Below are 19,404 nucleotides of genomic sequence, written 5' to 3'. Positions count from 1 at the left end.
TAATTAATTGAGAAATTATTTTTGGGGTGGTATGTGTTTTGGCTTGTTTTCTGTTTTTTGGGAGGACGTTTCTGTTTTCTCCCTAGCGAACGCTGACCGGCGGCTCCCGCCTGGCAGGACAAGCTCGGAAGTCACTTCCCCGGTCACGCGACGCCCCTCACACCGCCCCGCTCCGCTCCGCCCAGCAGGGCCGCTCTGCCCCTCATGGCCGCCCCGCTCCGCCCAGCAGGGCCGCCCAGCAGGGACGCTCCGCTCCCCTCCGCTCCGCCCCTCAGGGCCGCTCTGCCCCTCATGGCCGTTCCGCTCCCCTCCGCTCCGCCCAACAGTGCCGCCCCGCCCAGCAGAGCCGCCCCGTCCAGCAGAGCCGCCCCGCCCGCGGCCCGTGACGCGTGTGGCGGAGCCAGGCGGAGGGTGGCCCTGGCGGCCATGGCCGCGGATATGACAGAAGCAGCGGCCCCCGACTACGAGGCGGCGGAGCTGTACACGCGCGCGTTCCGCGTGGGCGCCCTGGGCCTCGGCTGGCGGCGCCTGCTGGGGCCGCCCGACCTCTCGCTGGCGGCGGAGGAGGCGGCAGAGGAGGCGGACGCGGCCGTGGCGGGGGCTCTGGGCTGCGCGCTGGGCACGGCGGCCGAGCTGCGCGCCGTCTGCAGGTGGGGAAGCCAGGTTGTCTCCAATTTACGGCTCGGGTGCGAGGGGGATGCTCGGCGCTGGTGAGGGGGAGGTGGCTGGTGCTGTCGCCTGACGCCGCGGCGGTTCCTCTGCTCGGGCAAAACCTCTTCAGAGCTGCCTTTCCGGGCCTATGGCACTCGTTTGTTCCTGTTTCCTGAGTAAAGACAGAATCATAGACGGTCAGGGTTGGAATGGACCTTAAAGGCCATATAGCCCCATGCCATATCCAGGGACACATTCCACTAGACCAAATAGCATAGAGAGCTCCATCCAGCCTGGCCTTGAACACTGCCAAGATTCCAGCATCCACAACTTTTCGGGACAACCTGTTCCAGTGCCTCATCACCGTCACAGTAAAAAATTTCTTCCTAGTACCCAACCGCTTTTTCATTTGTACTGAATACTCCTTATCCTGTAGCACTCCTTATGAAGAGTTGGTCACCAACATCATAGGACAAATACACCCTGAAGGCAAACAGTTTTTCTGGAGGCAGCGCTCCAGTTGTGGAATCTGTATTATGTCTGTGAATTTGAACAAACAGTTTGGTGCTTAAAGTTAATTTGGTTAACACTTAGCAGCATGGTAAAGTACTTAAAGATACCTGAACATCTTCATGGTATTAGAAGACGCCAGTTACAGAATGAAACATATACCTTACATGAAGAAATAAGCCAAGCATCTGTTTATCTTAACAAAGAAGCATAGAATCACAGAATGCTTTGGGTTGGAAGGGACTTTAGAGATTATCTTGTTCCAATCCCCCTGTCAAGGTCAGGGACACCTTTCACTAGAGCAGATTGCTCAAAGCCCCATCCAGCCTGGCCTTGAACACTGCCAGAGATAAACATCCACAGTTTCTCTGTGCAAGCTGTTCCAGTGCCTCAGCACCCTCACAGCTGACAACTTCCTAATACTAATCTAACCCTACTCTCTTCTAGTTTGAATCCTTTAAAAATGTCATTTAGAGTAGTTCAGGTGCCTGGCAGCATACACTACCTGTTGAGTGTCTCTTGGTCCTGAGCCTCCACTGACTTGTTTTTCTCAGGGCTGGTGGTGAAGTCAGAGCTATATAAGTACTTTGTGGGTATTAAAGCAGTAGCAGCATCTAACGTTATGGCTGGAAGGCTTTCAGGTCATGTGGATAGTTAGAATTTTCCTTCACCTGCAGAAAAGGCCTGATTCCAGGCAGTAATCCCTGTAGAAAGCATAACAGCTGGTACTTTATCTGTAGTACATCAGTAAGGAAGACATTGCCAGAGTTCTGATCCTGTCTGTAGGTCTTTGTGCTTCTGCTGTCACAATTCTGGTGACTAACAAATTTTTGCCGTTACTAGACTTAGTAAAAATAGAGGATGATGTTGTCTTAAAAAAAAAAATAATCTGGAGTGACAGAAACTGTGACAATTAGTCTGTAAACTCTTTTGAGTGTATATGGTCCCTGGTTGCTCCTGTGCTGTGCCTTACTCTCTGTGGCAGCTCTGTTGCCTGGGCCTGTTGCATTTTTCATTTGAATTCCAAGGAGGTTTTTCCTGTGGTTTCCACTTTTTTCTTTCTCTTCTGCTTTCTTCAGTTTACACCTGCTGCATTTCACTTACTGGCTGCATTTGCTGGTGTTAGAGCTATGTTGTCAGTCTGAGACTGAGTGTACTGTGAACAGTGGTCATTTGGGAAAAGAGAAAAAAGACTGGTGATCTGTGAAGGGGAGAGAACTGTTCACATGGCAGCCTTTTGGCTTTGTTGGAGAATGAAGCTAAACCTGTACATCCTGGTGTGACCTTTCTGCTATTCAGACTGGAAATCCCAATCCGTAATCTCCATGTGCTTTTGCTTTTAAATTAAATAGCCCTAGCCTCTTGAGTCTTTTTGTAACACTGGCCAATCTCAAATTACTATCTCTGATCACATTCACTCACCTGCTCAGAGCTGCTCATATTCCTCCCTTGAGGAGAGATGAGAACACTGGGCTATATCAAGATCTGTTCTATGATATCCTGGGATCACATTTATTACTGGTGTAAATGTAAGTGCTCAAATGAACACATAATGGATATAAACACAGATTTTTCTGGCATTTTTACTTACTTATTTACAAATTACTTCTAAGGAAACTTCTGACAAATTAAGTAGGACTTCTTTGGGTAGAAGAGAGGAAGATGTGAATACTCCTTCATCTATTTTTAAAATGGTGTTAGTTTAAAAGAATCTTTCATGGCTTCAGGATGAAGTTTTTCAATATCCATCATTAAATCTTTTTCAGAGCAGTGACATAGCCTATATATAAGTATTCCTGACAATGTGGAGTCTTCTGGTGAGGAGAAATGGTATCATGTTTAAATGCTATTTAACTCTTTGGGCACCCCAGTGCAATGTGGTTATTCTGGGTTTTTATTTGTTTGGTTGGTTTGGGTTTTTTTTTTGTTTTTTTTTTTGGGGGGGGTTTGTTGGCATTTTCTTGGTTGTTTTTTTTTGGGGGGCGGGGCTTTTGTTTTGTTTTGTCTAATTTTTGTTTGTTTTGGTTGGTTGGTTTTTTGGTTTATTTGTTGGTTCATTTTTTCTTGTTGTTTTACTTGCTTGTTTTTGTTTTATTATTATTATTTTATTGTATTTTCTTCCTGTAATACATTCCTGCAACAGAATGCAGGAAAAAATTTGTGTCTTCACTCACTTGCATTTGACTCAGTAAGAACTACATATTGCTCAAGTTGTATGCTGATAATCATAAAAGAGATTTATGTTTTCATCAGATCTTAAATAGGTGTAAAATTGTGTCTTTATCTGGAAGGTTCTATCAGTAATTTCATCAGTAGGTCTCTTAAATGACCAAGGTATCAAAAGAGTAAAATTCTAAGTACTGTTCAAATGCCTCAGAAGTCTGTGAGCAAAGAAGTTTACCTTGATATTCGTAATTGGTGCTTGAGTGACTGATGTCCTTGAATGTTGGAGATGATGAGTTTTGTTACTCCGTTTTTTTCTTCTGTGAGATTTGTTGTGTGCATGTATAGGGCAGACAAAGCCTCAAATCACTGTGGGTTTTCGATAGGTCAAGAGAGGTGGGGCTTGCAGGTACCTTATTCAGCTTCAGCCCTAATTTACCTTCTTGTTTTATTAGAAGGGGTAGTTGTAAATATCTCTTGGGATGTGTTATAAAGCTGCATTAAGCTAGCATTAACGTCTTAACGTATTAGTATTTAGCGTCTTGTGGTCTTAGTGTCTCAAAGGTGATGAAAGTACTGCCTTCAAAATTTGTGCAATATAAAGAGTAATATGAGCACTCTATCTGCTTATTATAAAATATCAGGCCAAATACTAAAATATATTTGAATTTCTAAAAGAGAAAGCTCATTGTGCTGCTAGAATATTCTGGGAAAAGTAAAGTGACAGTGATTAAAACCTTCATTGGTAGTCTGTTTCCAAGTCTACATTTCCAGAGAGTTCTCTTTGGCCTTTTTTTCAGTCACCTTAAAATATCTTTATAGGGGACATGAATTCATATAACACTTTGCATTTCACTTTTTTCAAGTAACACTTTCAAATATTGTTCCTTGTTACTGTCCTACACTTCAGCTTGGTTTCCATTAAACAGTATGGCCAGTGTTTTCCCCTCTATTGTAACTGTGTGCACTAAGTGAATTTGTCATGCACACAGAGAATAGTCTCTGTGGGGACACAGTAGGATCCCAAGCTTGTGGTAGTCAGTGAGTTGTTCCTAGTGCGAACTCTGTATTGCATGCATTTCTGTGTCTTTGGTGTCTGACACTGACTTAGCCTTCATTTATGGAGGGATCAGCATATACTTCCTGTTTGCAAAGCTCGGTTTCCTGAGGACCATGGACTGAGTGTTGCCTGTGTGGTTCCTCTGGTAGCAGTGGAGTTACACAGGGGAGCTCCAGCATGGCCTGTGTGTAAGGCCACACAGCAAAGTCTTTCAAGGCTTCAGTGCACGTGGTGCAATGACATATGTAATTAATTATCAGACTGATTTTTAATACTAAAAAAGGTGCGCTGCTTTTCCTTTCTGACTTTTCAGGAGTGAGAAGTGACAGTACCAGTGCTTGCAGGGTTCCGTGAAACTTGTCAGACATTTAATGTCAGAATGCCTTTATACTAGCTACCTTTCAGTCCTTACAAGAGAAAAGAGGAAGCTGTTTAATATCACATATTTTATATAATGTCTGCTTGTAGAAGCTTTTCGGGAGATGTTATTTTTTTCTCAGAAGCAGGCAATTAATGGTCATGGTGTGCATCGCACAGGCAGAGATTGCACCTAGGGCTATGGGAAGAAAGAAAAGCACAAGTATTGTTAGTAAGTTCTGACTTTTTTGGTGGATTCTGGCACAGAAAGAAAATGGGAAACTGTCATCTTTGATGCAAGTGAAACTTCTCAGTGGTGAGTAATAGACATTTTCAGATCCTGCATATAATACCTGTAGTGTTTAAGGAATTGAATACAAAGTCATTTATTCAAAATGGTATATATTCAAGTGTCTTGGGCTGTTTTGTGAATGGGGTCACTGATCCATGTGCCGGAAGACTTTGGATAAATAATTTGGTCATGTTGTCAGTTTTACAGAGTGGGTCAGTTGTGATTTGATTTATCTATCAGGGGAATGTCCTTTACTTAATTATGTGAGCTGTTCATAACACAGCTCTATGCTGCCTGGAGAACAGTCCTGTCTAAAAGGCTAATGGTTGGACTGTGTTCTCCAAAGTGCCGTTCTCCATCTTCCTGTTAGTTAAATTACTATTTCTCACCTGTATTTCAGTCTACATTTAAAACAGGATTCACTTGGTCGTCTCTGCCTCCACTTCCTCAGGTGGGACTCTAAGGATATGACTCATTCTGTTTGAGGAGGTTGTGGCTCATTACTGCAAAGTTCCTTTTAAAATGTGCTTCTGAAAGAATCCCATTTTCAACTTTAAAATAATTATTTTCTGTTTGAGATGAAAACTGTGAAACAAAAAGTTTAAAACTTAGTATGTTGCTGAATGGTAAGTAACTAAACAATAGTATATTGGTATTACTGTCAATACAGAGTGACTTTCTTGACTCAGAACAAAGCCATCTGTCCACAATCAAAATTTTGTCTCTGACTTTTGCTTATTGTCAGCTGATAATAGTGGATTCCAGACTTCTATTTCTCAGTTACTTTGTATTCCCATGTGGTTCCTCTCCAAAGCATTATTCATTACTGTAGTGATACTCTTGTTGACGTGGGACATATTATGAAATTATAGTGAGGAAGAGCATAATGAAATCATAAGTGTTATTGTTGATAAATGGTACAGTCTGAAAGGTTTTCCTGGACTTCACTGGTGGTAGTTTTGTCCCATAAAGAGATGAGTTTGTGCAGGAGTTTGCTGGGATTCAAACTGAAGGTGAACTTAGGCACTGGAGTAAGCACTGCCTTTATATAGTCTGCAAAAGTGGAGAGACAAAAGCAATTGAGTCTGATTCAAAGCAGGTTCTCTGTTTTAAATATGTTTTCCCTCTCTGGTTTTTAAGCTGGATAAAATTCTTTTGTGATTAATGCTTCTGCAAAGGACTGCAGAGGAAGGGATGTACATATGATGATTCCTCTGTATCTGGTGTGCTACAGTGCATAACCTGAAATGGGAAGTCATAAATGGGGTCACGTGGGGAAACCACCTCCAGGTTCCTGCCTCTCATAATTCTACACAGACTGAGAAATCGCTGCCCTGTCCAAAGAGGATAGCTCTAGATTTAGATTGGATATCAGGAAGAAATTGTTTACTGTTTAGAGTGGTGAGGCCCTGGAACAGGTTGCCCAGAGAATTTGTAGATGCTCCGTCCCTGGAAGTGTTGAGGAGCAGGTTGGATATGCCCATGAGCAGCCTAGTCGCAGTGAAAGGTGTCCCTGACAATGCTACTGGGGGGAATGGAGCTAGATGATCTTTTAAGGTCCCTTACAACCCAAACTGTTCTATGATTCTGTGATCCTGTCTGTTATTTTTTTTATTGTTCTAGCATTGATACGTTAATGTCTTCTGAAAAAGAAGAGGACCCAAATGTTATTCCTGAAGATAGCAGTCTGCTCACTCTTCGGTATGCTGCTACAGTGCTTTTACTTGGGTTGGGGTGGAAAATCAGCATGGCAGTATGGCTGGCTGCTTCTTCCCTAAGCAGGCAATGCTTTCTGAAGCACAGCACAAAAATACCATAAGGGCGGAAACCACCAGCTAATGATGCAGCCATTGGCATGAGTCTTCTGATTGAATGTTGCTTAGGAATTTTTTGTTAAGATATACAGAACATGCCATCTTTCTTATCGGTAAAAGGATTTCTGGACCTAGGTGCTTCTGAAGTAGTGCCTAAGTTTGGAGTGTGCAGGGGCATTCTGATAATTGTATGTGAGGTTCCTCCAAAAACGCCTGTCTCATACCTCTGGTACCTCTTAGTAACACTGTAACAGCCAGACTGTAGGTACTGATGCTGTATCCAGATAACCTCTTTATCTGAACCACTGTGTTTTGTTGAATTTTGTTTAATTCATGGAATTCATTGATACTTCTGGTGCATTTCAAAGGTAACCAAGATATGTAAGGTTTCTACCAGTTGTCAAACCTGGCCAGTTCAGGCCCTTGCTGTCCTTTACATGGCACTAATGCAAAGAAATGTGTTTAGACTGTGATCAGTGTTAAGCCTGATAGTTACTGAAAATCCTTGTGGACATCTGGAGGATAAGTAAACTTGTCCTGGGTGTTAAGGACTGAGTGTTCATGCAGTGGTTAAATACCTGTATTTTAGTAAGTATTTTATGTACGAAATTCTTTCTTCTACAAATGGTAATGAAGGTTTGCTTTTGGGTTTTTCTAAAGTGTCTATGCTATAGGGCTGAGAAAGAATATTTGTAGGTTGTTTTTTTCCTTGTGTGTTGCTTGAACATGAATTCAATTTTTATGAAGCAGAAAGAATTGTTGAAATGGCTTCCTTATAGGACACAAAACATTTTGTCCTAGGACAGCCTCTGCAGACAACATTTTGCTGTTTTTTGTTGTTAGTGTAAAATTACTCACAGTCAACCTGTCATTTGCACATAGGGGTGAAAAACCCCCAAGCTGAAATCCCTAAACTGGTCTGTGCATTATCAGGTTTTATGAGAGTCAGAAGATGAGTATTTTAAGTTAGTCTGTTCTACTAAGAGAGGAATCTTGCTTTTTGAAAGCTGCTCTGTAGTAGCTTCTGTCATTTAAAAATATTAAATTCTTGAAATTCTACATGGAAATTGTTGAAACAACATTTTGTGTTCCTGCCCCTCAGAATTAGAAAGAAGGCCTTAGAGAGGAGAGAAGAAAAAATTATTGTGGATCGGGCTTGCAGACAAGAAACTCTTACCTATGAGATGGTAAGTTGCTTGTCATCTTTTAGGCTCTCAAGACAGCCAAGTAATGCAACTTATGGTTGATTTTTATTCTCCACTATCAAATATACACTGCAATTGTTTGCAGATAGAAGTTTGCAGGTGAAGATAAAGACATTTTATAGAAAGGGCAGGAAGCCTGCTCTTAACTGTCTTTTAACACTGGATGTAGTTAAGGAGGAACTCCACCATTGCCTCTATATGACTGCTAATTTTAGGTGCTGTGAACTTACAACTAGACCTAGAGCTAGACAAAATGTGTAATGGTTTTGCTCCTGGAATCCACTGTAAGAAACTTAGCTTCATTGTTTCAGTAGGGCTGAAAGAAGAAAACAGTAGCAGCACAGTGGTGGTAAATTCCTAATTCTGAGCTTTGTAGCCCAAGTTTTTCAGCCTCTCTAAACTGCCAGGAACCAAGAATGTAGTCATCAGCCTCTCAAAAGCCTTATTGGAAATTTTAACTTATATGCTTAATATATTTTTTAAAAAATATTTCTTCACAGCCGTTGAAGTCCAAAACAGGAAAACCTTATTTCATAAATTTTTATAGAATTATTAAGGTCAGAAGACCTTTAGGATCATTGAATCCAACCATTACCTTAACACTGCCAGATCCACCACTAAACTGTGTTCCTAAGCACCACATATACACATTCGTTGAACTTTTTCAGGGACACTGAAGTGCTGTAAAAATTAGGGATAGAAGTGTAGTGAGGAAAAAAATCTCTTGTGACTATTAGACTTGTTTTTCTCTTGAGATTTCCTGGTCTCTCATGAGTTTGTCTGTCGTGAGTTACCATCTTTCAGCTGTTCAGAGACCCAGGCTCATTATGTAAATCACATGATGCAACTACTCTGCTGAGCTTTTAGCCTGGGGAATATCTGAGAAAATATTAGCAACAGAAACCTTCATAAAGGGTTTCAGTGAGTGGTGTCTTACTGCTGTTTCTGAATAATGAGCACATTGTCATTTATTGCATTCTTTAAGCCGGCTGTGTCAGAGCTATGATTTTGTGTTTGGGACCGTGATGCATTTGTACAGGAGGAGAGCAGTAAGAAACATGAGTTTGGAATATGTCACATGAAGAAGGCAGATGCAAAGCAGGGAGCACAAGTATCTCTGAGTCTCGCAGGAATACAAGTTGTATACAAGTTACTAAATGTGAGGAATACTCCATGCTGGCGGGAGGTCTTTGTGTAGGAATATTCTCTCTTGATTGTTGGAAAAGGAGGAAGTAGCCATAGAAAAGTACCTTCCCTCATTTTCACAGCTGGGCTGTGTCTTAAACACAAAGCAGGATGGAAGTATAGGGATGCATTTACTTCTTTTCTAGGACACAGTACTGTGGCAAGGGTACTGCTGGATTTTGGGTTTGAATTTTGGAGAATTTGTGGCCTCTGGCTATGTCTAGCTTCCCCGAAAAGAGAAAGTGTTGCACAAACTGGAATTTTCATATATTTTGTTCTATTTTCTAGGTTAGTATTTCCCAGGTTAAGGGTTGCAATCCCCCTTTACATATGAAAGCATTCAAAGAACATTTCAAAGCATTAAGTGGTAAAAGTTGCTAGCTGAGTTCCATGAGGGCAGAATGACAGCAGCTTCTAATTTCTGTATGCAGGGCCTCTCAGTAACCAAGGAGCAGACAGTTTTCTTGCAATAAAGCTGAGAAATGAAGGAATATGCTTGAAATCAGTAATTGAAACAGTTTCTCACCTTTCCACCTTGGAGGAAGTAAGCTGTTTGCAATTTAGAAGGCTACATTGTGAAAAATGAGTTAGCATTTTGCAGCATTTCTGGGGCTGTTACCCAAGGTTTATTATATATACCCAGGGATATATATATCTGTGTGTGTGTGTGTGGTTGCCAATATAATATACATATGCATATGATATACATGTGTGTGTATGTTTTTCCAGGAGTCACATGCAACTGGAAAGAGGCCAGACAATCCGACAGATCTAATTGAGGAGGGAGAACTACTTTTAACTCTGAACATCTTTTATCCTGTTATATTTCAGAAGGTTGGTGTGACTTTCTCTGGGTTGTATTCTGATTTTTTCCTTTTCAGATAATATCTTGCTCTCCCAAGCTGTTTAAAATCAATGAATCTCCCGAAGACATGGTAAACTCTTCAACTCTGGTAATTTCTCAAGGCTCTTTCAGAATCTGGCTTTCATTCTGTTAGTGGTTTACATAATGGAACTTTTACAATAATTCCACAGTAGTTAATTTATTTTACAGGAAGCTCAAAACCTGAAACTAAATACAGGACAACTTAAGTACTCATTCTGGATTTGGGATAAGTGAGCTCAGGCTTGCTGTCTTTTCTGCACTTTCCAATAGAGAATGTTTCCAATGGAAACTTGGGAGTTTCTGAATAAAACTATTAAGTGTCAGTCTTAGGAGAGGCTGTGGCAAGATGCTGTTCAGAGAAGTGATGTGCCAGATACTTCCAGTAATGACCTTAAGCCATCAAATGAAGAGCAGGGCTGATGCTGACAAGTTATAATTTATCTGAAGTTTGTATGCTCTGTTCTTTGTAGCATAAAGATCACAAACCCTACCAAACAGTCCTTGTACTGGGCAGCCAGAAGCTCACTGAGCTGAGAGACTCGATTTCCTGCGTCAGTGATCTCCAGATAGGCGGCGAGTTCAGCAGTCAGCCCGATCAAGCACCAGAGCACATCAGCAAGGTAAGCTTTTGATGTGGAACCCCCTACATGTATAGGAGTCTTGAAAACATAGAGAAGGAGGCAGAATTTTGTTCCGTTGTTTTTTCTTCAGCACTAAATTCATCTGCATTGGTTCTGCTTGTTGGTTGCACTACAAGTAAATACTTAATAGTGTCATTACCAAGATGGTGTGTTTTGTGCAGTACCAAGTAAAACATCATCGTGAAATACAAGCAGTGAGTTTCGTGTATATGTGTTTGAGTGGACTGATTTGATTCTGAGCTGTGTTCTGAAACACCAGAGGTAATAGCTTAATCCTACAATAATAATAAGCTAGACCATCCTACTATGCCTTGTTGTTTGTAACTGAATGCTGATCAAATGTACGGATGAAGATTGTTCTTGTCTCCCAAAGCTGCTATGTGTTCTCTGGATATTGTCAAAACAAATAATCCAGTTGAAAATACTGGAATTGAATTACTTTGATCATACATTATATGACATATATATCATGTCACAGAGTGGTTGAGGTTGAAAGGGACTTACAGAGGTCATCTGTTCTACTCCTTCTGCTCAAGCAAGGCCACCTACAGCCAGTTGTCCATGACCATGTCCTGACATTTTTTCTCATCTCCAGGGATGGATGTTGTACAACATCCCTGGACAACCTGTGTCAGTGTTCAGTCACCTGTGTCAGTAAAGAAGTGTTTCTTGATATTCAGGGCAAATGTGTATGTTTCAGTTTATGCTTACTGACTCTGATCCTGTCACTCGGGATCACTAAAAGGAGCCTGGATCCATCCTCTTTGCACCCTCCTTAGAGGTATTGTGTATGTTAAGATTCTCCTACCTGAGCTTTCTCTTCAGGGTTCTAACTCACAGCTCCCTCAGTCACTCTTTTTAGGACACATGCTGCAGTCCTTTCATCTTCATCGCCCTTGTGAGACTAGTATGTCCATGTCTCTCTTATACGGGGCAGCCTTTAGGTTGAAGGGCTGAAGAACAGGCCTTTGGGTATGGTCTCACTAGTGCTGAGGAGAGCTGAAGGATCACCTCCCTTGACCTGCTGGTGGTATTTTATCTATTGCAGCACAGGATCCTATCTTCTCCATCTGCTGTCTTAGCTGCAAGGACGTATTGTTGGCTCATGTTCAGTTTGGGATCCACCAGCATCTCCAGGTCCTCTTTGCCTAGCTGCTCTTCAGCTGAGTGACCCTCAGCATACATTGGAGTATCAACTTGTTTATCCCTAGTGGCAAGACTTTTCCCTTCTCTTGCTCAACCTCACCAAGTTCTTGTTTGCCCATATCTCTGGGCTGTTAAGATCCCTCTGGCTGGCAATGGGATCATCTGGTATATCAGCCACTTATTCCAGGTTTGTGTCAGCAGCAGAGAGGGTAACAGTAACAGACAGAAGTGAATCAAAGAATCTGAATGTAAAAAACATTCCAACCACTGTGTCTTCATGCAGGTCATCCGAGAAGTCCTGTGTTTCATCCTGGTGTCTGATTTTTCTGTGTTTTGACAGTCTAAAGTTAATAGTTCAAAGACATGTCTGGGCACAAATGAGCATCCCCAGACTAGTCTGGTGATGGAGAATGCCTGGTTGTCCATGGTTTTCCCATTTAGAATAAAGAGGGAAAATCTTTATTCAGTCCTTGAAGTGGCTGAGGGGGAAATGAAGGCTAAAGAGGGACATTATCCCTCTCTTACAGCTGAAAGGAGAGTGAGGAGTATGTAGTCAGTTCTCCGGGGTAACAAGAGACAGGATGAGAGGAAACGCCCTCAAATTGTACCAAAGAAGGTTTAGATTGGATATTGGGAAATATTTCTTCACTGCAAGGGTAGTCAGACATTGTAACAGGCTACCCAGGGAAGCTGTGGAATCATCTGCCATGAAAAAATGTGTGGATGTGGGACTTGTGTGAACATAGCGGTGCTAGGTTAATAGTTGAACTTGATGATCTTTTACAGCCTTAATGATTCTGTGATTCTATTCCAGCCACTTCCTGAGGCCTAGTGGATGCATAGTGGATGCTTTGGAAAACAAATGCTTTCACCATGAATAGCCCCTTCCTCATTTCTTCCAGCTTTTATTGCTGACTGCAGCATCTTGTGACATGGGATGTCCTTTGACTCAGCTGTCCCAGCTACATTCTCTCTCTGCCTCTCACCCAGCCCCAGCCCACTGGTCTTGGGGAGACTTGGAGACACAGCCTTAAAGCTGTGTAAGCACTGCTCAGCAGTAGCCAAAACTGGTGTATTAACTCCCTCTTGCCAAAAATGCAGAACATGCACAGGGGCTGCTGGGGTGGAAGTTGACTCATACCAAGTTAACCCTCTGTGCATTTAATCAGAGCACAAAGTGCTTCTTAGTGAAATGACAAAGAAGCCTTGTCCCTTGCATGCAGATGTGCACACGTGCACAGCTACACTTGAGAGCACTTCCTGGTCACATCTGTATAAACAAGTCACACAGGTGATTCTTGAACCTCCAGTCACCTCAGTTCTAGAGTCTCACAAGAAAATTTATCATCCTTCCAAGTTCTTCCTTAATTACAAAATTTGTCACATGTAGGCAGTCCATTTTTAACATTCTTTCTATCAGATATAATTAATATTTTATTAAGATAATTAATATTTTATTAAGATAATTAATAATTTATGGCACTCATACCAACAGTGCAACAGTTGCCAGATGCCAAATCAACAGAAGCTGAGCTAAACATTAACATGTCACTATGTTCTCTAAACCATATCTCCAAGTGCCACACTCACACACCTTTTCAACATTCCCAGGAGTGGTGGTTTCACCACTTCCCTGAGCAGCTTATTCCAATCCCTGACCATCACTTGCTGATGGAAAATAGAGAATAAATCTTACTTTTTTTTGTTTGCTTCTGCATGCAGCTTTTGCTTTTTCTCTTATTTTTAAATTTTTAAAATTTTTTCTCTTTTGTTTTGCTTTTTCTTCATCTGAACCCATGAGCTTGCCTGCCTTACTTAATTTCCCACTCCTGTTAAGAAAGAGGAGTGAGAGAGCAGCTGGATAGTTATCTGGTAGCCACCCCAAGTAAACACACTGCAGTTTGCTAATTTTTTTAAAAGATTATTATTTTTTAAAGTCAGTCCTTGCAATTACTGAATTAGTGCAGTGATGCCTGTGTTCTTGTTCTATGTTTTTATAGAAGTCCATAGCTGCAATGATGGGGAAATAAGAGAAGAATATCAAAGTAATGTGTAGTGGCTTGAGAACAGTATCAGCAGAGTAGCTGCATAGTTGGCTACACAGTATGAGTCCAGTTGTCACATCAGCATCTACAATCAGAGCAGAACTTTTCTTAGACACCTGTAGAATAAGGTCTCTTAATATAATTTAGATACCTAAAATGCTTGGATTTTTGACATGTTCTTGTTTAAGGTGTTTATTTTCTCATAATACTAATGGAGACTTCTCTTCCTGTCTCTCAGGATCTTTACAAATCTGCTTTCTTCTACTTTGAAGGCATCTTCTATAATGATAAAAGATACCCAGAATGCAGAGATCTGAGCAGGTATGGTATTCCAGATGTTGGCTAAGGAAAACCTTAAGGAATGTAAAATTTGTTTAATTTTGTTTCTAACTTGTGGTGTTAATGAATGTCTAGAGTATTAAGCTAAAATGGACTTTTCCTATTGTTTTTCCATGATTAATTGGTTTTTACCAATTAAAAGAGAAGTTTAACTTTACTTGCACTACATATTTCTTCCATTTGCTTCCCTTTTGAAAAGAATATGAATCCATTTTTTAACCTGCAAATCCTGTTTTCCTCTATTGAGATGGGATTTATGTGTAAAGTGACAGGTGGCATTTTGTACTGGGTTTTTAAGTACCTTCCCTACTTGTGATGGCAATCAAAAGACTTGCCTGTGAGGTAGAAGATGGGTCAGAAAGACAACAAGCTCAGCTATGTAGCAGTGTTTTTCCTGCTCAGTCTTAAAAATGTGCTGAATGCCTTTATTGTAAAGTCAACATGGGGTCTGTGATCAGAAAAGATACCTGATATTTTAAGGGAGTTTGGTCTTGCTGTTTGTTACACTGGTGAGGTTTAGGAGACCAAAATGCTTAAAATGGCTGGTATGGAAGAGCTGACCCTGTTAGACCCTGTTGTTATGCCAAACTTTGTGTGTGACTTCAGGAAAATTAATATTTTATTTCTTGTCTTTCTGTCTGTGAACAACAATGGTCTTCCCAGATGTGTTTGTTATAGCATACACAGCTTGTAGAGTTAGATGTATAAGAGTGCCAAAAAGAAATTCACACAGGCCAGTGCCCTTCCAGTGTTAAATTTTGGAAATGTATCTGCACTTGTCAGCTTTGTGTTTCTCCTTGACAAAAACAAAATTTAAAAAAAAGTTTTTTAATACTTTAAAATGAAATCATTGACCAAGAGGGCAAAATGACCTGCTAGTAACTTGAATTACTGGAAGACTTACTATTAAAGAGTATTGTTCTGCAAACAGTCTGACCTGGATGGGTGCCATCAGGAGCATACACTTTCTAAAACTCATCAGGAAGCAGCCTGGTGAGGACTGAAAGGCAGATGTTCCATAAGGGAAGTGAACAGTTCTATGGTGTTGTAGTATTGCTGTGAAATCACCATAAATTATTACAAAAATGTCATGAACTGTTTCTATTTCCATCATTTTATGATGTCTCTGTGAAGAGTTTTGCATGTCCCCAAGGCATCTTTTTCTCTGCATTCATGGTTTCATATCTTTGCTATGCTGATGGCCTTTCTATTTTCAGAACAATTATAGAGTGGTCAGAATCTCATGACAGAGGCTATGAAAATTTTCGTTCTGTTAAGATGGAGGACTATGTATTTAATGATTTATTCCTCAAAATTGGCTTTCCATACCTTTACTGCCACCAAGGGAACTGTGAACATATCATTATAATCACAGATATAAGGTAAGTTACTATTCTTTGGGAGTCCTTAGGCAAATGAAAGTAAGCCTTCTCTGGACGAAATTCAGGCATTAAATGCCAAATTTTGTTAGACTAACTTATTTGCTTTAAGATTATTCTGCTGCCTTCTGCTGAGCTTAATTTTTTCTTCCATATACATGGGAATATCTCTGAAAGAAGGGGAGTAATCTTTGCTTTTTTCTTTTTAATTTGCATACAAAGACTGCTTTGTAATTAGTGTGCTGTGACTGCTGTATAACAGGAATGGCAACCACCAGTGTCAAGATTTTTCTGTGTAGTGCTAATGTGTGGCAGATTTACATACTGGTTCTGGAGCACCAGGGAATGTTGTAGGCTTTGGCTGGACTCAACTGGACTATTAGTTTGAACTGGAAGCTGAAGAGCAGGAACTGAAAAGATAATAGAGGAATGGAAATAGTGGGTTGAGTAATTTTCTGTTTGCAGGAGCCTAGTTTATCAAAATATTGATAATATATTGTGGTTTCCAAAAGGAACATAACCTAGAGAAAACCATAGATGTTGCACATAGATGATCTGAAGAATCACCTGACAATAGCTTGTTAGTCTGTATAGGACATAAAAGTTTTAAAAAGATCACAGGAAGGAGATGGTGTGAAGACTTCTCAGTTACTGCACAAACTGAATTTACTTGTGACCGTAAAATCCACAGATGGTACAACTGGCAGTCTATCTCAAGACCTTCATCTGTGTTAAGAAATGTTAAACGGACATCTAGTCATAGTTTGCTTGGGAATTTAAATGATACCTTATCTTCAATGTCCATGCTTATGTTCAGATAAATTTCTTTATTGTATGTGTTGTATCTATTTATTTCCCTCAAGGCTTATCCATCATGATGACTGCCTGGATAGGAATCTATATCCCTTGCTAGTCAAGAAACATTGGCTATGTACCAGAAAATGCTTTGTGTGCAAGATGTATACAGCAAGGTATGCTACATTCTTGATGCTATTGTCATCTTAGTTAAGTCTTTCTATGTGCTGCTACTGACTTAAAAAAATAGTAAAAATCAAAGCTCTGTATGTGTTTCATAATAATAATATTCACTCTTCAAGCAGTTGACCTCTCTAACCAGGAAAAGTCTTCTTTCAGGTAGTGTTCATTTAGAATTGGTTAAGGAGTTTCAAAATAACAAAATGAGTAAGAGATAAATTACTTGGCTTATGTTCTTTTGTGTATCTAGAGCTCGGCTATCTTATAAATTACTTTTGAAGATCCTGCTTTTGGGAGAAAGTGCTGCATTTTCCTCCATTGCAAGACATGTTTCAAATTAATTGGCCAGAAATCATACAGCACTTTTGTTTGATCTAGCATCTGCAGAGATTCAGATCTGTCCAACCCCAACAGAATAAAATCTAGAAATTTTTGAAAGGCATTTAACTTTCACTACAGGAAACTCCTGAACTTTACCTGCAAACTGTGTGTTCTGCAGCTGTTCTTGAAAGGACTCTTTGTGATTTTCTGCACTTTAAAGAGCAGAATATGAATTTGGTGCTCTTTATACACTGTAGTGGTATGAATTTAGATACGAGACAGACTTTCAATAAACAGTAGAAATTTATCTAAAGACTAGGCTAGGATCCCTGATTTTATAGATATGAATGGTTTATTTGCAAAAGCACTAGTTGCCTTTTGTTTTTTTTCCTCAGGACAGCTTATACTCTCAGCCTCTCTTTAACACAGCAACTGTGTCTTCAGTGTCCTGCTTTAGACTTGTTTGGCTTTAGACTTCCTTAGAATCAGGCAAAGAGCCAATTCCCTCTGAAGACGGTACTCCATCCTAGTGTTATGCAGAGTCCTGAGGATGCTTTCACAAGGGCCTATAATCTGTGAGGCATTTGGCCATAAGGGGAGGTGGAGCCAAAGGGTCAATATGGAGGAAAGATGGGATGGGGAGGGCATTACCAGAGGTGATGTAAATGCATTAAATTAAAACCAGGATTAAGCACTAAGCCTAAGGGGAACATGCCAAACCACAGACAGCAGAGCTGCTTTGGCTGGCTACCAGTGTGTTCTAATCTGTGCAGAAGCATCTGTAATCACCAGAGGCCTTCAGCTGTCATGGCCTCTTGAGTGCTATCAAAAATTAATTACTCAGTGACATGACAGGCCCTCCTTGTGCATGTTAACTTGTGTTCATGTTAACTTCAGTGCCTGCTGGAGTGTGCTGCAGTCCACACCTTGTCTTGTCTACATTGTTTGGGTCCTTGGTTTGCTTTTAGACTCTCAAATGCTTTAGATTACTCAGAGGAGCTCGATCAATACATGTCTGCTGCATTTCAGTTTCTTGCATTAAGGGGAAAAAAATATTTATCTTTTATGACTTAGATGGCCACAGCTATGTAGCAGCTACATAGGTTCAAGGAGTTTCTCAGGAAGTGCTTCTGTAGCTGCTGGGATTGACATGGAATGGTTGCAGAGTTTGGAAATGAGCTGTATGCATGGGATGGGAGATATGCAATATAGGTAGTACCTTGGGTATATAAAATGATTACTGATGTTTTTTTGCTGCCGTCCCCAGCCCTGAGTAAAATGTTGAGATGTTTGCCACAGTGTGTTGCACTCAAAAAAACCTCCTTGTGTTTTGTAACCTGCAGGTGGGTAACCAACAGAGACAGTCTGGCACCTGAGGATCCTTGTTTCTTCTGTGATGTTTGTTTTCGGATGCTCCATTACGATGCAGAAGGCAATAAACTGGGGGAGTTTCTTGCATATCCTTATGTGGATCCTGGGATTTTCAATTGAAACTGACGCGCAAGGATTAATTCAGTGAATGACATTGTTGAATCTGTTGCTCTCACTGTTAAAACCACTGGACAACTTGAGGTTTGAGCCTACTGCTGGGTTTCAGGTTAGGCATGTAATCCTTTCCTGTGAGCTGGAATGAGCCCCTTGCACTTGAAGTCTATCTAGTGTGTTTCTCTGAGTAAGTATGATTTTACAGATAAGTTGGCTTGGAAAAATATCATACACTTTTACAACATTGCAGTCATTTGGATGCTATGCATTGTAAAACCTGGATGTTTGAGAATACCTGGCAAAAGAAACCATGATTTTGAGAAGCTCTGTGCGTCCAAGGTTCTGTAAACCTCTGAGGATGAGAACATGGTCTATGTATATCTTACCTTGAAAACTCAGGCAGTTGTCATATTTGAATAAAGGTGGATGGCACTGAATTTGCAGGAAGGAGAATATTTCTGGGAGAGAAGCTCAGAATGTTGGTTAAACTCTTGGTTTTTCCTACAAATGAAAGCTTGCATCTGGAGGCTTCTGCTGTCCCTGGTTCCTGACTCTGAGGACTGACTCTGTAAAGAGGAAACTACATTTCACCATTACTGAATTGTAGCTTGCCTTTTAAATAACTTTGTCAACTGTTTACAGTGTATACAGTATTCATTGTGCATGTTTTCTTAGTATCATTCTGTTATTGTAAGTAATGTTTTATTTTATTAAATGTAGTGATTTTATAGTTCCTAGTCTCGTGTTAAACTGAAACTCTGTCAAGACAGATACTCTCTTTTTTAAAATCTTCTGGAATTAAGGGGATATTAGTGGCCATCTTTGTTGTTTAGGGAAGTTAATGCTAGCTGCTTTTCTTTTGAAAACTTCAGATAGTTCTGGTTGGGGGAAGACAGCCTCCTCTGACAGTCCACATACAGAAAAGTGACATACTGAATCCTGTTTAGGTC

General features: G+C 40.6%; 1 protein-coding gene across 1 annotated transcript; it reads left to right on the top strand.

The window, feature by feature from the left end:
- Window positions 1-361: 361 nt before the first annotated feature.
- Window positions 362-19,187, top strand: SNAPC3 (small nuclear RNA activating complex polypeptide 3). Its single transcript, XM_079330670.1, has 9 exons — window positions 362-650; window positions 6,657-6,734; window positions 7,950-8,034; window positions 9,967-10,071; window positions 10,594-10,743; window positions 14,194-14,276; window positions 15,512-15,676; window positions 16,537-16,644; window positions 18,313-19,187. The coding sequence occupies exons 1-9, from the start codon at window positions 427-429 to the stop codon at window positions 18,458-18,460; spliced, it is 1,146 nt and encodes a 381-aa protein (XP_079186796.1). The 5' UTR covers window positions 362-426; the 3' UTR covers window positions 18,461-19,187.
- Window positions 19,188-19,404: the final 217 nt, after the last annotated feature.

This window comes from Erithacus rubecula, assembly GCF_903797595.1.
Source record: "Erithacus rubecula genome assembly, chromosome: Z".
Classification (NCBI taxonomy): domain Eukaryota; kingdom Metazoa; phylum Chordata; class Aves; order Passeriformes; family Muscicapidae; genus Erithacus; species Erithacus rubecula.
Note: the sequence above shows the minus strand (reverse complement) of the source record. Positions and strands in the feature narration are given on the sequence as shown.

What these genes read in the sequence shown, in the direction of transcription:
- SNAPC3 (XM_079330670.1), top strand. Translation starts at nt 427, where the DNA reads ATGGCCGCGGATATGACAGAAGCAGCGGCCCCCGACTACGAGGCGGCG. An exon ending in GAGCTGCGCGCCGTCTGCAG is followed by an intron (nt 651 to 6,656) that starts GTGGGGAAGCCA and finishes TTATTGTTCTAG; the next exon opens with CATTGATACGTTAATGTCTT. An exon ending in GAATGCAGAGATCTGAGCAG is followed by an intron (nt 14,277 to 15,511) that starts GTATGGTATTCC and finishes TTCTATTTTCAG; the next exon opens with AACAATTATAGAGTGGTCAG.